Source organism: Rhinolophus sinicus, chromosome 13 (assembly GCF_057876585.1).
Source record: "Rhinolophus sinicus isolate RSI-liver-muscle chromosome 13, RSI-T2T, whole genome shotgun sequence".
NCBI lineage: Eukaryota > Metazoa > Chordata > Mammalia > Chiroptera > Rhinolophidae > Rhinolophus > Rhinolophus sinicus.
The window spans coordinates 27,117,933-27,135,880 of NC_142513.1; the positions used below are offsets into that span (position 1 = coordinate 27,117,933).

The 17,948-nt window shown below is 41.0% G+C and overlaps 1 protein-coding gene across 3 annotated transcripts in view; it reads left to right on the plus strand.

The window, feature by feature from the left end:
• The first annotated feature begins 2,373 nt into the window (after positions 1-2,373).
• Positions 2,374-17,948, plus strand: part of SHLD1 (shieldin complex subunit 1) — a 66,941-nt gene continuing 51,366 nt past the window's right edge. Inside the window, exons 1-3 of one of the 3 annotated variants that reach the window (XM_088789254.1) lie at positions 2,444-2,467; positions 6,880-7,255; positions 9,290-9,471. In XM_088789254.1, coding sequence (XP_088645380.1) covers positions 9,294-9,471 — 178 coding nt within the window. In that variant the 5' untranslated portion in view covers positions 2,444-2,467; positions 6,880-7,255; positions 9,290-9,293. Of the gene's footprint in view, positions 2,468-6,879; positions 7,256-9,289; positions 9,472-17,948 lie in introns of those variants that run through there. The other 2 variants (XM_019734924.3, XM_074317417.2) reach the window with 2 other exon arrangements.

The following is a 17,948-nucleotide window of genomic DNA, read 5'->3' on the forward strand; positions in this document are numbered from 1 at the left end:
AGAATTAAGAAATAAATCAATAGATCTTTAAGAGAAAAAAAACCAGCAGGAGAGAATTTGATTATTGATAGATGTGCTACATGGTGACAAAGGAGGAGAAAAATTTTCTGGCTTTGGCAACTAAATGGGCCAACTTATTGAGACAGGAGACACTGAGGTAGGAGCAGGTTGATTAGAAGGTGAGAGAAGGTTGAATTAAAGGTGGCTGGAGGATATGTTGAGTAGAATCTGAGAGGAAACTAGGCTTAGAGGTTTGGGAACCATCTGCATAAAAGGCAGAAGAGAAGATTCAAGATAGGACCCTGAGACACTGAAGAGAAAGAAGACCTTGTGAAGAGATTTAGATGTACTTTTGAGACAGGTTGCATAACAATACAGATTATTAATTTCATTCAATTATATTTGAGTTTGTCATTTTGTGAAACAGGAAAGTAACAATGTCATTCTAGACCTTCTCTAAGCACAACCCATTATGTTACTTTGGAAGAGTGTTTTTATGATATGTTACATGGAAAAAAGTGAAAATCAAAATTATACAATTTGGGGCCGGCCCGGTGGCTCAGGCGGTTAGAGCTCCATGCTCCTAACTCTGAAGGCTGCCGATTCGATTCCTACATGGGCCAGTGGGCTCTCAACCACAATGTTGACGGTTCGATTCCTCGACTCCCGAAAGGGATGGTGGGCTCTGCCCCCTGCAACTAAGATTGAACACGGCACCTTGAGCTGAGCTGCCTCCTCAATGGCTCAGGTGGTTGGAGTGCATCCTCTCAACCACAAGGTTGCCAGTTCGACTCCCGCAAGGGATGGTGGGCTGTTCCCCCTGCAACTAGAAAATGGCAACTGGACCTGGAGCTGAGCTGCGCCCTCCACAACTAAGACTGAAAGGACAACAACTTGAAGCTGAATGGCACCCTCCACAACTAAGATTGAAAGGACAACTTAACTTGGAAAAAAGGCCTGGAAGCACACACTGTCCCCAATAAAGTCCTGTTCCCCTCCCCCAATAAAAATCCTTAAAAAGAAAAGTGGCTGTACCATGCCAGCAAAAAAGCAATAATAAAAAAAATTATACACTTTGATTGCTAGTACACTGGTAACAAAAGAATGCCCAGCCTTTATAAGAGTTTATTTGAGCCAAAATTTTGATGACATGCTCAGAAGCAAATTCTCAATGGATTGAGAAAATGCTCCAGATCATGGTAGTTTTGAAGCTTATTTTATACATTAGAATCAAAGGAGAAGAGATAAAGAGTTCCATGAAATCCATTAGTGGTAGATTAAGTGGGCAGGAGGAAGTAAAGCTCAGAAATCTCTAGGATTGGATAAAAAGCAAAATGGAGAGACACATACTTCTTTTACAATGATGAGCAAAACATAATAATTAACATTTACAGCACATAGTGATGGTATCTAGGGAATAAGAAAAAAATGAGGAGTTTCATGGTCTTGGGCTCTGGTGCCAGAAGTTGTGCCTCCGAGGGGTCTAGAAAAGAAAATTATGCTGACCTTTTAAAGGTATGTTAGCCTAGATGAGTAAGTACAATGGACAGAGCTCACTTAAAGATTGACTTTTGCTAAGGAAACTGTAGGCCTGGAAAGTGACTCTCTGCCGTGGTCTGCCCAGTTTGGAATTTATGATCCGACATCCTGTGTAGTTTCTTTCAGTCACTGAGTTTGTAAGGCCTTTCATGTGCCATCCTCCACCCCAGCTTGTCACATTTAGTATATAGCCCTTTTTTTGTTCACAGCACAAATAAAATGAAATTTGCAGTTGCTGTGTTCAGTCTGTCTGAAAGTGAAGGAAAGTTAGTTTTACTTCTCATTGTATCTTTAAATTTGTCTTCAGAAGGTCTCTACCTCTCCCAGAGTGTCTTAAACTCACAGTATCTGACATGTGATTGGCAAAACCTCAGCTTGTGTTATTTAAAAATATTCGCCTGAAATGCAGGACTCTTAATTTATAGGGTCCTTTCCCAAGGTAGGTGTATCTATAGGAAGCTGTGAGTGTACAGCACTCTTTCAAGAAGTTGGTGAAATAGGACAATACCCCTCAGTCCCTTCGGTGTGGTCTTTCAGTTCTGGCAGCTGTGTACAGCTACCTGCATGCAACATATTAAAACATTTTCATTCTGTTTGTTAATTTCTCTCTACTTTTCATGTTTTTGTTTTCTTAATGTAGACATTCACTTTCTAAAAATTTTAAATAGTTTTCTGTTCCCGTTAGAGTCCACCAAGCAGATTTTATCAATAAGTCTTCTCTAGAAATTGCCCAAACTAGCCCTGTGCCTGCAGAAAGCTTTATTGGCTGGGCGAATGCCCTCAGCCAAGATGGCCACAGCTACCTTCTAGGGCCCTTGCTTGCCCTCAGCAAAGATGGTTCCAGTGACTTCCTTTCAAACTTCTCTTTTCCCATAACAAATATGGCGCCTCCACTTCCTGGATTCCGGTGTGCTGCTGTTGCCGGGCGGTGAGTGTAACTGGCGACTTTCTGGGGCAGGTTGTCTCTGTCACTTAGGAGTGCTTTGGGACTGGGAGCTGGGAAGGGGTGCTCTCAACGTTTAAGATCCTTCTCTCACAATTGGGAAGTTATGGCCGCTTCCCTGGCACACTTCCAATTTCCTGCCCATCCACCCCCTCCTCCACTCCAACATGCGGCCTCTGCAGCCTCTGCAGCCTTGTCTTTGGAGAATCTTGAGAATTTGCAGGCATCGTGTCTGGATGAGCTTAGGTTCTTTTTCTTTTTTAAAACAGATTTGTTGTGATATAATTCACATTCAATAAAATTTGTCGTTTTAAAAGTTTAAGGACATGGGGCTTAGCATAGCGACCCAATTTTGGGCCTGTTGTCTTGTTTAACACTAGTTTCATTCATTAATTATAATGTTTTCAAAATTTGAACTTATAGCATGTATCAGAACGTCATTCCTTTATTGCTGAAAAATATTCCATGTCTGCATATACCACATTCTATCCATCGATTTATTAGTTGATGGACATTTGAATTGCTTTCACTTTTTGTCTATTATGAATAAAACTGCTATAAACATTTGTGTAAAGTTTGTGTGAACATGTTTTTATTTCTTGAGCATATACGTATGAGTGGAATTGCCCAAAGTGTAACTCTGACCAACATTTGAGGCACTGCCAAACTGTTTTCCAAAGTGCCTGCTGCCTCATTTTACTTTTTTGTATGTGGATGTCTAGTTATCTCAGTGTTGAAAAGCCAGTCTTTTCCCCATAGAATTGTCTTGGCATCCTGTGGAAAATCCATTGATGAATAGACATTTTTCCACAGAAGACATACAATACCATGGTCTGATGGCCAACAGACACACGAAAAGATGCTCAACATCACTAACCAAGATATCATCTCATGTCTGTCAGAATGGCTATTATAAAAAAGACAATAAATAACAAGGGTTGGTGAAGATGTGGAGAAAAGGGAAACCTCATACACTGTTGGTGGGAGTTTAAAATAGTGTAGCCACTATAGAAAACAGTATGGAGGTTCTGTAAAAATTAAAAATAGAAGTACCATATAATCCAGCAATTCTACTTCTGGATATTTATCTGAAGAAAATGAAAACATTAATTTGAAAAGATATACCTTATGTTCATTGTAGCATTATTTACAATTGCCAAGATATGAAAGCAACCTAAATGTCCATTGATAGATGAATGGATAAAGAACATGTAGTATATATATAGAATGGAATATTACTCAGCCATAAAAAAGAACAAAATCTTGCCATTTGGATAGACCTAGAGGGTATTATGCTAAGTGAAATAAGTCAGAGAAAGACAAGTACCATATGATTTCACTTATATGTGGAATCTGAAAAATAAAACAAAACAGAAACAGACTCATAGATACAGAGAACAAACTGATGGTTGCCAAAGGGGAGAGGGGTGGGAGGATGGAGAGCATAGGTGAAGAGGATTAAGAGATACAAACTTTCAGTTATAAAATAAGTAAGTTATAAAATAAATATGTCACAGGGATGTAATGTAAGGAAAGCATAGGGGATATAGTCAATAATATGGTAATAACTCTGTGGTAACAGATGGTTACTAGATTTATTGTGATTATTTCATACTGTATATAAATATTGAATCACTATGATGTACACCTGAAACTAACATAATATTGTGTATCAACTATACTTCATTATAAAAAAGAAAATCGATTGACTATAAAAGTAAAATTTTACATCTGGACTCAGTTCTAGTCCTTTGATCCATACGTCCACCTTTTGCCAGTAGTACACAGTTTTGATTACTGTGGCTTTGCAGTAAGTTTTAAAATTGGAAAGTATGAGTCTTCCAACTTTGTTCTTTTTCAAGAGTGTTTTGGCTATTATGGGTCTCTGGTGTTTCCATAGGAATTTTTGAAAGTTTTGTCAAATGTCTGCAAAAAAAAAAAAAAAAAAAAATAGCCAACTGAGATTTTAATAAGAATTGCATTGACCTGGAGATCAATTTGGGCAATATTTCCATCATAAAATATTAAGTCTTACATTCCATGAACGTAGTATGTCTTTATGTCTTTCCATTCATTTAGATCGTCAGTTTCTTTCAACATTTATTTTGTAGTTTTCAGTGTACATGCCTTACATATTTTTAATTAAATATATTCTTAAATATTTTATTTTTTGATGCTATTGTCAATGGAATTATGTTCTTTTAATTTCAGTGTGGTTGTTTATTGCAAATGTATAGAAATACATGAGCTCTGCAGCTCATCCTCCATCTCTAACTGGACTTCCTTGAGGCTTAGCTCAATGCTTTCCCCTCTTTATTTATGTGTGCACACACACACACACATGCACATTTTTAGAACTGTTTGAGAGTATGTTGCAGACATCATGTCCGCGTACCAATATATATTTGAAGGGCATTTCCAAAGAATAGGGACATTCCCTTATGCACCAGGTTTTGGTAAAAATGGGAGCCATTTGGGCATGTTGAAAAATATAAGGGAAGATTCAGTGGAACAGAAGCAAGAGAAGGGATTGTCATCGTTGAAGGCTTATGGACAGGTTCAGAGAGTGGAATCTAAGGCCCGGGTAGAGGAGTTGGCCTTTGCCACAGGAGGTACAGCAACCTCCTGTGTAAGGAAAGGTGAAGAGAGGTGACACAGTGTGCAGATGTGGGAACCTTGTTGTGTTTGATAAGGGAGTTGAAGAAGTTCCTTTCTGCTGGCTTCTATTTTCTTTGTCAACTAAGAAGTGAGACGTTCTGTTGAAAAGAGGAGGAAGGTGTTGAAAGAATCAAGAGAGGGGGAAGAGGGGGTTATGAGATAAACGTCTCAGGATTCCTTTGGCCAGATTCCAGATTGGTGCCCATTCCAGATTGGTGCTCATTCATTTCGAGCAAGCCAGTTCCATCCTATTTAGTGATTCTTATGACCAGCACACAGAGACTGGATAGATAGTTGAGTTCATCTGGGCTGGGGTTTTGCCAAAAGGGTTTGATGAAAAGACAGAATGGGCAGGGAAGGGACGTTTAGAGTATTAACCAGATTATGGACCATAGAAGATACTGAATAATGATGAAAGAAGCAAGATGGCTATTGGATGGGAAATAGAAGGGCAAATGGTCTGGAGGTAGGCCGGGAAGATAGAAGCCTGTAATTTGTTTTTTTTAATTATTACTTTTTCGTTTATTGGAGCTAGCCATCAGAGCACGCATACTATAATAAGTATTTTACATGCGTTAATTTAATATAATTCTTACAACAGCCCTATAAGGTAAGCAAGCATAGTCATCAAGCCATTTTTATAGATGAGGAAACAGGTTAAGTGACTTGGCCACTTAGGTTAGGTGACACAGCTGAAAAGTAACAGCAGGGGTTCAGCCCTGAGTCTCCAACTCCAGAGACCCTGCACAAGTCTGGACATTTCTGCAGAGCTTCACAGCTGTGTCCCATGCTTCACTCAGCTAACAATGTCTGAAAATGCAAATTGATTATACCACACACCAATTCAGAAGCTTTTATTATATTGCAATTTAAGTGGAAATATGTGTAAAAAAAAAGATAAATTGATGGATGAATAGAGTTGGTTAGATGGATAGTTACATAATAAGGAAAACCATAGTGAAATGTTAATTGTGAAATCTAGGCAGTAGCTATATGGATGTTCGTTGGATAATTCTTTCCACTTTGTGCTTGAAAAATTTCATGTAAAATACTGGGAGAGAAGAACCCTAATTGAAGAAAGTAAATGACGTTAAACCACTTTTACTTGGACCCTGGTTGACTTGTATAAGAATCTGTAGAGTATTGGAAGAATGGCTGCCTTCTCATGGTGAGCAGGTTTTTATGTACTACGAGATTTCTTGTGTCTATAATCCCAGGTATCCTCTACTTTCCAGTACTGGAAAAGAATAGATTTTGTAATTAAAGCACTTTTAAGAGAGGAAACTATGCACTTCTGGAGAAGGAAGTTGAACCACATATCAATAATTTGGGAGCAAAAGATAATCATTGTATTCTATTTGCCAGCGTAGGTGGTTTCAAACCACAAGAAGGATCTTGTTTGTCCCTATTACTTGCTTTCTCCTGTACAAATTCACTGAGTCCCAAATAACGTGTTTTACCTGCACAGATACTTATTTTATAATAAAAAGGATTCTGCCTGTCAGTAGGCTTTTTTTTTCTTCCTTTTTTTTTGTTAAAATGCCTACTTTGGAATGTATTTGACATTTAATATAAGTGGTTCTAAAAGAAAAGATAGTTATCACATCAACATGCTATTTGTTTTCAAAAAGGATTCCTTTTGTTTCATATCCCTAATGATACTTTGGGTTGATGGTTGGTGTCAAGGTACCTTTGTAGTGCAGGCCGTGTCATTCATTGACCTGTTTGTTCCCTTCCAGAAGCCTCCAGAGCAGTGTTTGGTAACACGAGGGGAGAAGGAGGAGCCACCAATGCCTGCAGCAGAGGTGTTTGCTGAAACTTCAGGCTTGGTTGGCTAATCTAGCACATGTGAAAAGACAGGATGTTCTTGCTTCTTTGGGAACTCCGATCACTCCACTCCTTTCAGAAGCAATCAGCTGATGTCTTGGCTCACTCTCTGCCTACCCGAATGTTCAAAACAGCTTGTGACCGGGTGTCCTCAAACAAGAAGGATCTTGCCAGGCCTCCCTGTTGATTTGTTTTCATCCACCTCCTGGCTTTGCCTGATCAGGTCACAGCATAGAGACTGCGCAGACGTAAGAGGCTGGAGGTCTTGGATCGGGTCATCCTAGCTTGGTACTTTCTAGATGGGTTTCCTTGGGCCAGTTCCCTGCTGCTCTCTGTGTTTGGGGCTGACTGACTATAAATCAGGGTAATGATAGGATTACCTGCTTCACAGGGTTGTTGCAGATGAAGTTCTTAGCATGATGCTTGGCTTAAGAACAAGCACTCGATAAATGTTAACAACTCTTGTTATTATACTGTTTCATGCTATTCGGAAATTGCTTTTTCATTCAAACATGCAGCTTTGAGATCTTTCAAGTTCTGAATGTCATTTTAACAGCTGCATAGTATTCTATAATTTGGAATACGACCTCCTCCCAAACCCATTCCTTCTCCGTCTTCTTTAACTCAGTTGATAATACAACCCAGGCACCGAAGCTGCCACTCCTCATTGCCTCTCAGTTCCTCTTGGGCTTCGTTATCCATTCAATTATTAAATTCTACTCTGATTTTCCTTCCTAAATATGTTCTTACAATGTCCCCTGCTCTTGACCGGTAGTGCCCTGCCCTCATTCACATACTCTTCCTCTTTTGCCGGGATCACTGCAGGTGAACCAATTCCCGTTGCTTGTGGGATTGTCTGCCACTGGGCTTAGATCCTGCAAACCCACCTGCTACACAGTAGTCAGATCTGCAGATCTGACTCTGTAAGTCCTCTGCATGGTGCATGGTGGCCGATGGAATGCATGGCACGTGGTGTTGTCTATAATAAGATTTATTGATGACAACAGCTTGTGAAACAGAGAGTAGCAGAGGATCCAGGATCTCCCAGGCCCATAGTTATTTTACAGAAAGGTGGGCAGGATTGGATGCACTGCAAAGGGCCCCCCATTAAAGAACCCAGCCTATGGGTGGATATAGAACCGGGTCAGGCACACCTCATTTGTGACAAGAGATGTCCAAACATGAAACTCAATAAGCCAGCTTCATGGTCTTTGGAGCTCAGCTAGAGAGTGTGTGAGCAGCCAGGCCTTGAAAGCTGGTCCTTCTCAGACATGGCCAGGAAAAGGAGAGGGTCCCAGCCAAGCCCGCAGGGGTGGTCCCTCCCCAGTTACTCAGAGTGTGACCATTCCTTGACGCTAAGTTTAAACTCCGGACACCCCATGCTTGTTCTCATAGTATTCACCCTGTCCTCTGGCCATGGCCTAGCCTGCCCCATGCTTGGGGATAACCTCCTCCAGAAAGCCTGCTGCCCCTTGCTGGGTTTTGCTCTGTTTTGTCATTGTGTTAACCTGGTATATCTCTGTGTTGGGATCACCCCAAACTGTGAGCAACTTGAAGGAAGGGTCTATCACATTCACTTTTGTATCCCCAGGGCCAGGCACCAGGCCTGGCATGTTAAATAATTGCCTGAATGCATGTTTGAGTAGGCCACAGAGGAAACTACCCAGAAATTAAACCACTGAATTAATTACCACTGAAATTAATTTTGGATATACCCTTCCAAATTTGGTTTTTCTAGCTATAGATCTATATATTTCTCTCTCTCTCTCTCTCTCACCCCCTCCCCTCTCCCTCCCTCTCTCTCTCTCTCTCTCTCTCTCTCTCTCTCTCTCTCTCTCTCCCTCCCTCCCTCCCTCCCTCGCTCTTACACACACCCACACATACAATATTTTATTTTATAAGACTTGGATCAAATCCTGCCTATTGTTCTATTGTTTTGAAATCTTTTCCCATTGAATACCTCACGAACAGTTTTCCTTCTCATTAAACATTCTTATAGTCCTTGAATTATAGGGCTGCACAATATTTTACCCTTATTAGAAACTCAGCTTGTTTTCTAGCTGAAATTATAATATTAATGGTTTCTTTTTGTAACGAGAGTATTTGTTTCTCATGATGAAGAAAACATGGTAAACAGATACTGGCTCTAAAGTAAAGACGAGGAAGACCATTAACAATGGGAAAGGAATTTATTCTGGTTCTTCTGTGGTTTGGCCTTTAAGATGTTGGGACTTCAGTCTTTCAAGCCAAGATTGGCTGTAATGGTGGCTCCTCTTAGGCAATGTCTTTTGTGTTGCATTGTTTTATTTTTTTCCGTGGCAGGACTATGGCGACTCAGGAAGTCCCGCCAGGCAGCCAGGCAGAGGAGAGCAGTGCTTTGGACCTGCCATCATCTTGTGACATAAGAGATTACGTGTTGCAGAGACCCAGCCAGGAGGCCCACAGCGAGGCTTTTAGTTCTGTGGAAACCTTTTCTCTTCCTTCCTCTTCTGATGTGGATCCAGGTAAGCAGCAGAGTTTAAACTAAACTAACACACACACACACACACACACACACACACACACACAATCCTTAACATATACAGGTATGTGATAGTTTGTTTCTCGCTCTTCCAATAGTAGATCTCCGAGGAATGATTCATTGCCTCAGGCAGAAAAACATCTTATCTAAACAAAACTGTGGGGAGAGACTTCAAAGGATAGCTTCCCTGGTATAACCACCACAAGAAGCTATTTCCTAAAGACTTTTTGTGTGTGTGTTGTTTTTTTTTGTCTGAGTCCCTTTCTGATCTCCCTCCAAATGCGTTCAGAGGCAGGGGAACACTTGGTTTAACAGGGAAAAGAAAGTCGAATTGGTTTTTTGTTTGTTGTTCTTTTAAAACTTCAGAAAATAGCAATGTGGGCTAGTTATATGTCACAGGTAACCGTAAGTTATGCGTTACAGGTAAAGTCTTTAGTATTCTGAATACTAAAGACTTTAGTTTTCCTCTTGGAAGTATATTCTAGACTTAGGTAACAACTTCTCTACAAGTTTCCGTGACTAAATTACCAAACTCTCTTTTTTAAGCTTTATGATAATTCTTTGACATAGTGAGCATTTCTAGAGGTCCACAGACCTGGATTCAAGGCTCTGCCACTTACTGGCTATGTGACTTAAGGCATGTTTCTTAACCCCTCTGAGCTCCAGAGTCATCTACAAAATGGCGATTGGAATGCTTGCCTCATGGAGTTAGGTTAATTCCAGGAACAATGTGAAGTACCTTTCATGGTGTTTGCCATACATTGGTGCTCAATTATTATTTTTGTGCTGTTATTATTGTTGTTATTAATATTAAGAAACCCAAATATATATTTTTAACTCAGGTACTAGAGTTATGTAGGCCTTGATGATGAATTTAGTGTTGGCAATAAGTAGGGTATGTACCTGTTATTGTCTTCAAGAATTCTATGGGCAAAACATGCTTGTAAACTCCCTTGTGATTCTGTTCAGGGTCAGTGAGCCTCCTGTTTAATTTACTTTCCGACCAAGAACAGATCATTCCTTATCTATTTTCTTTCTAGGTTCAAAGTCTTAGTTCATTTAATCTTTCTTCTTCCCCCTCCAATCCTGCTGCCTCTGCATTACTTTCTATCCCTAAAACTGATTTTGTTCATCATCTCTGGTTATTGCAGCATTTCCTGGAACTGGTGAATGGGTGGACCGAACTTTAGAAGTGTTGTTCTGTTGAAATACTTCGTGGCAATGGCTCTATTCTTCCAGAGAATTCAGTGTGGATTCAGTTTTTATTTTTTTATTGCCTATTGGGTAAATAATCCATAGGAAAGCAACTGTGATTTCACATTGGGTTGACAGTTCTAAAAATGAGAAGCATGTTGAAATATTTATATTGGAGTATTTGTTGAAAATCGAGACATTTCATGCAAAAAGGTTCTTTTGGAAATCCTTATAAAAGTCTAAACATAGGAAGGCACACTGCTAAGACAACCATTATGCATGGTATGGGTCATGGTCGTTCTGGGTGAGACTGTCTGGCTTGACTTCTGGTTCTGTTTCTTCCTGTGGTTTGACCTTGGGCAAGTCACTTGGCCTCTGTGTGTTGGTTTCCTCATTTGTAAGATAGAGATAATCTCACCTACCTCATTGTGCGGAGGCATCATGAGGATGAATGTGTGTGAGGCACAGTGCCTGGCACACGGTGAGCTCATGCAAATCCAACTCTTCATGAGTTCAGCATCTGGGCCACTCGACACACCACCACTGTGACCAGGCTCCATTTACACTCATGACCTCCCACCTCAAGTGGACCCTTCGTGCTGCCCACCTACCACACACCATTTTCCTAGCGTGTTCACTCGCCTGCCCTCCTGGATGACTGTTTCAGATCGTCTCCTCTCTTTACAAACCTCCATTACTTCCTTCTTCAGCCTTTCTCTGTGGATGACCTGATTAAGAAAACAGAAGCAATCAGAAGAGGATCACCCACTCATATTCCACATCCACCAGCTTCCTTCCCTCCCATCCCTGTCTTATGCCTTCACTTCTGCACTGAGTCCTGTCTTATCTCACCTACTCAAGGTTGTCACTCTGGCACTCTCCTGCATCACTGGTTCCCCCCTCTACTGGTCATTCTTGTGATCATAAAAATATGCTGTAATATCTCCCATCTTTAAAAAAAATGTCTACTCCGGACCCCAAGTCCTCTAGTTATGGTCTTATTTCTCTGTTCTTTCCTATAGAAAAAACTTTAAAAGAGTCATGTACACCTGCTGTCTCCAATTCCTCTCCTCCCAGTTCCTCCTAAAATCTTCTAACCTGGCTTCTATCACTCCATGGAAATAGCCCTTGTCAAGGTCACTGATGACCTCCACATTCTGAAATCCAGTGGGCAGTCCTCAAGCCTTATCCTTTTTGATCTGTCAGGAGCATTTGCGTAGTTGACTTTTCCTTCTTGAATTCTTTCCTCACTGTTCTTTCTGGGAGGAAGCCACCATGGTTGTCTTCTTACTTTGCTGTCCACATTTGTTCCAAGTCTCCTTTGCTGATTTCTTCTTGCCTCCCCAGCCTTTTAATGTTTGAGGGCCCCGGGGCTGAGTTCTCAGATCTCTTCTCTATTATTATCCACTTCCTCAGTGATCGTATCCAGTCTGGGGACCTTAAATGCCCTAAGAACCCTGCTCAACCCCAGAGTTTTCTCTCCAGCTTGACACTTAGACCCTCTGTGTACTTGACGTCATCACTTCAGTTTCTATTAGACTTCTTACATTTGGCACATCCCAAGCCAAATTCCTAATACTCCTTCCCCATCACCCAGCCCCTTCCCCTCACATACACATATGCACACCTGTTATTTGAAGCTTTCTCGTCTTCAAAAAGCACTTGCATCCTCTCTTCCCTTAGGCGTAAACTTAGGAGTCATCCTCAACGTCTCGCTTTCTCTTAAACCTCACATCCAGTCCATCAGCAAATCCTGTCCACGCTACCTTCAAACTAAATCTAGAATCTGAACAGCTTTTGCCTTTGCCACTGCCACCACCCTGGTCCAAGCCACTGTCATCTGTCTTCTGGATCATTCTGTAGTCTTCTTACTAGCTTTTGCCACACCTGCCTGTATCCTCCTACAATCTCTTCTCAGCACAGCAAACAGAAGGATCCTTTTAAAATATAAATCAAATGATGTGAGTCCTTGGTACAAAACCTCACGTGACTCGGAGCAAAAGCGGAAGCACTTACCTGGCATCCACGCCTTCTGGACCCTGGGCCTGTTGCTGCTCTGATCTTGCCTCCTGTAGTTCTCCCTGCCCTTCCTGGGCTGGGCCTCTGCCACACCAAGGGTGTCCCTCTGCCCTGGATGCTGATCCTTCAGGAGGCCCACCCCCCTCCTGTGTGTAAGAGCCAGCGCCTACTGATGTCCCTTCATTGTTTCCTTCCCCAGCTTTATTTTCCTCACAGAACTAGTGCCATCGGGCACCCTGTATATTTGATAGTGGCAACAGGGACCACTGCAGAAGCCAGGGTATGAGGCCACGGGCCCAGGCTTAAACCGAACTTTTGTAAAGGATTCCTCATTTTACTTTGTAGTTGCCTCTGGCTAGGGGCCTGTCACTGACCTGCTCTTCCCAGCCAGGCTTTTTGAAGGTGTTGCCTCCATGCCTTTATTCAGCTTCATCTCACAATTGTTCCTCACTCCCGAGCCCAAGACCTCCACCCCCGCTACCCACTAAGCTGAGCCTTCTCTTGCTCAGATGCCAGTGACTTTCCCAAGGAGCTCTGCTTGGGAAATGGACACTTCTCTGCTCTTATCTTGCATGCTCACTGCCATATCACCGTTCGTGCCCTGGAGGAGGACATTAGTGGCAAGGGACATGGGACATAAGAGTACTTTCTAAGAAACTAATGGGTTGATAAGGATCTGAGAGTATTAGAAAAAGCTCAGAAGCCTTAGTCATTTCAGTCTGGGTACCCAAAGGTAGGTGAGGCCAGGCTATATTTGTCTAAATAAACAGAGCTCAGCTGTCCTGAAATGACACTAGCCAATTTTCATGAAGTGCTAGTGGAGTAAACAACTTGTCACCTAAGCCAGGTGCAGGATTACAAAATGCCCTCCCTCTGCCTGTCCTGGTGAGATAAGGCAGGAGACCCGCACCCCAAAAAGGTCTTCCTGAAACACCATTTCCATTCTGTTCCTCTAAGTGTCTTTGAGATTTCATTGTATGCTTCCACTTTCCTGCCAACTCCCGTCAAAGCTCTTGTGCCTCGTTTTCAGGACTCTGTTATCTGGTGTCTGGGGTATTTATTCAAAATATTTAACAACCAATTCAGCAGTATTACAATATTTTAACAACTGGCAAGGCTGTACAGGTGCATGTCAGCTGAACAGAGGCCCCTGTGGGTGTCTGATAAAGGCCTGCCTCTCCTGCTGGGCCCATTTTTATGCTGAGTCAGACCTTAATGCATCTGCTGAGCTGCATTTTTCCCCAATTTGCAATGTGCTCCCTTCATCCTGGTCAACTCCAGTCCACTCCAGAGATTCCTGAATTGAATCCTTCATTTAGTCCTGAATACATTCTTGTTGATGGACATTTGGGATTTTGAACTCCCTGACTCCAAGATACTTGTTTTCTTTCTCTTGTGTTGCTAGGCACAAGGAAAGCATAGAGTAAAATGATGGAAGTGCCGAACAAACTGGCAAATGGTCCTGGTTTAAGCCTCTTGAAAGCCAGATCACAAAGGTTTCCTGGAGGCGCCCAGTCCTGTGTGCATTACTATAGCTTGATAAATTTTGGGCAGCTCATGTGGCATATCTTATCAGGGCCTTCTGAAACCTTTGTCCTGGAAGCACCCAAGATGCATTCTAATACAGGGCAAAGAATTCCTCTAAAGTTCCTGCTTAGACGTCATAATATAGAGGTGGAAAATCTCAGCCCTTTCCTCAAACTTGAACTTCTTGGATCAGTTGTTGAAGAAGTTGGTTGAAGGTATACAGCAAGTTGAATGTTAAACACAGTAAGTCTTTGATGATTGAAGGCCCGAGCTGACAGACTGCTATCAGTTTAAAGGCAGCAGTGCTTTAATGCCCTTTTATTTTTCTTTTATGATTTGTCAACACTGTCATCTTCAAAGGCCATTTTAGAACCTGTGTATTTAGGTATTTCATCCAAGGAATGTCATATTTAAAAGTAGATAAATACGTCTTTTTTTTTCCTTTCAATGATTCATATGGTATCAATTTGTAATTCTAGAAAACTTTATTTTCATAAGAAATTATAAGCTCTTAAATCCAAAATCTCAAAATAGAACTTATGTAATTCTGGGTATGTTATTGCTGTTTTAAATGAAAGTCAGGGTATATTTTAGACATGTAAATAATTTTAAAGATATTTTCTTCATAGGTGCATTAAATGATATCCAACCTATTGGCTAATGACCCAGCACCCTCTAAACTGGACCTAAGATCCTGAGGAAGGGGAAAGAGGAGTCTGATGAATCGATTCTCTGAGAAATCATACAACAAAATCTGGTACTTCCTATCACATACCAGGTTGATAGGTTTTATTTGGAAAGTTACAGTATTCTGCATAGCAATGCCTCTCTTCATTTGTTACCACATCCTGGATTGAATTATGCAGACTTGAGTTATCTAAATTCAGCCACCTAGACTTAATTTTCAGGTCCAGAATGGGATTTTAAACTCTTTGTCTGCTACTGTTGGAAGGCAGCAATGTGTCCTAATTGTGTGGCCCAAGTAGTGAAGGATAAACTACAAGAATATATGTCTAAGGCCCACAGAGTTAGCGAATGTCGCAGCTTCTGGGTCAGTGGTTTTCAGACTGTCCCAGGAAGCCCTTTAGGAGCTGCAGGGTCAGGATTGGAAGGAAGTAGTGAGCTTATGGGGATCCTGGACTCCCCACTCTTGTTCATCCATATTAGCTTATTTACCCTATGGGCTTTCAGATAACCATTCATTAAAAACAAGGATGTCAGGGCCAAAAAGAGTTTGAAAACCACCAAGCTCACCTAGACATCTCATTTTCTACAAGAGAAAGTTGAACCCCAAGATAATGAAGAAAATCACCCAGGTCACAGAATAACCTGGAGGTTCCTATTTCCTAAGTGACCCTCTGTACGGACTACTCCTAACTGTGCCTTTTCTATCCCTTTAAAAAAGTAAGAAAAACACAGTTCTCTATTCTGGACTGTAGATAACAGTAAATTGTCATTATAGATGATCATAGTTTAAGAGTAGAATTATTTTTAAAGGCTCAAGAATGCTATTTGCCATCTGTGACATCTCTCATCACTCCTTACTTTTGAGTCTCAAGGGCACCTGCTAGGGGAGAAGAGACTTGTGTACTTCTGTGTACTTTGCCTGCAGTGACAGTTTTAAAAAGAAATCCCAACTGAGTTGAAAAACAGGCTGTGTTCCTGCCGAGAGCCACACCTACTGGCGTTTATCTTTTCAGTTCAGGTGTGCAGCGGTGCCCACATGGTCTGACCCGATAGCTCTCCTCAAGGGCTTCCCCCACTGATCATTCAGTCATGACTTGTCACTCAGCTGTGTCTTCTTCAAATATGAGAAAACAGCTTGATTAACATAGTCAAACATACCCATCGCTAGTATCATTCACTGTTAAATATTTGTAGGACAAAGAAGACTATGCACAATTAAGAGAGAAGACAGGGAGATGAATAGTTTATCATTTATTGTCCACTTACATTCCAGGCACTGGGCTATGCATTTTATATGCACTGTTCCTTCTGATTCTCACATCTACCCTCAATAAATAATTACTATTATAACTTCCATGTTACCTATGAGGAAATAGAGCCTTAGAGAGGTTACATATTAATATGTTACCCAAAGAATAGTGGGTAAGCTAAGACTCAAATCTGGGTCAGGCTGACTTCAAAGGAGAACTTTAAAGAAATACAAACATCCAGGTATGAGTGAGTCCTGAGTAGTTAAGTATTAAGTCTTAAATATTTACAGTTACCTCCTTCAGTCTCTGCTAGCTTCTTTCTGCTAATTCTGAATATCTTCAATATCAGGACTTTCTCACGGACGACCAGGACTCTGGTTCACGTGACCAGTGTGTGTCCACTGCCCACTGAGTTCCCCTTTCAACCTCGTCTTTCCATTGCTGCATAAGCTCTAACTACCTGCAGACTAACCTGAGAGAGGGCATTGCCTTCTCAGTTAAATTTCTCACACCAACTTCTTTTTGCTTTTTTTAAAATTAGTTTCTGGTGTACAAAACAATGTAATAGAGATTTATATCCCTCACAAGGTGATAACCCTCCTCCCCCAATCTACTACCCCTCTGACATCGTGTATAACTGTTACGTTACTGTTCCACTGACTCTATTCCCTATGCTGTACTCCACATCCTGTGACCATATATATATATATTAAATTACAGTTGACATTTATTGTTATTCAGCTTCAGCCTCAGGTGTACACTGCAGTGGTCAGGCACCTACACCATCCATGAAGTGGTCTCCCTAATAAGACAAGTGCCTATCTGACACCCTACAAAATCTTTACAACATTATTGATTATATTCCGGAAACTGTCTTTCGTATCCCCATGGCAATCATGTGGTTACCGATTTGTGCTTTCTAATCCCCTCACCTTTACACCAACTTCTTATGTTAAAACCAAGGGAAAAACACAAGTCAGCGATTTTAACTGTGTTTGCTGGAATGAATGAAACCCTTGATAACTTTTTCTGTCTAGAAGAAATGTTCTCATCTGGCCGGGAACTCATCTTATCCTTTGCTCTTTGCCCTTTGAAGTTATAAATCTTGCTTTTTGTCTGCTGAGTGGCTGCTTCTTGCAGACCAGCAAACTCCCTGATGTTTTTGATAGAGCTGAGTTTTGCTAACGTGTTTGATATTATTATTAAAACATAACTTTTAAGGGTAAATCCTTTTTAATTTATTATTGGGTCCCTCCTGTTTGCCTGGCAGGGTTCATGTTTTGTTCTCTGCCTCATCTAGTCACAGTGTCTGCAGCTGCTGCCTTCTAGACGTAGACCCTGACATGTGAGTAGAGAATAAGGGTGCAGTGCCTGTCACACAGTAGGTGCTCAGTAAAGGCTGATTGAATGAATAAATGAAACCACATATAAGTGAAACTTGATAAGGTCTAAAAATAGATACAAAATATCATAGTACCTTGATTATTAGTTTATAACTTTATTATTATATTTACACTGTGATTGATCTTATGTGTACTATAGGATGAGAAAGTGTCTAAGTTGAATAGCATATACTCTTACGCAAACACTGCAGATTTGCTCAACTCTCATTTAGAAAGTCTTCATGCTCATCCAAACTGGTCTCTTTGCAAAGCCCCTGGCTTTTTTCCTTGATAAAAAAAAATCAGAGAAATGAACATCTGTGAGGAGGTATAATGCTACTGACAGTAGAAAATTATCATTACATTTCCCAATTATGAAGAAAGTATGTTCCTGTTTAAGT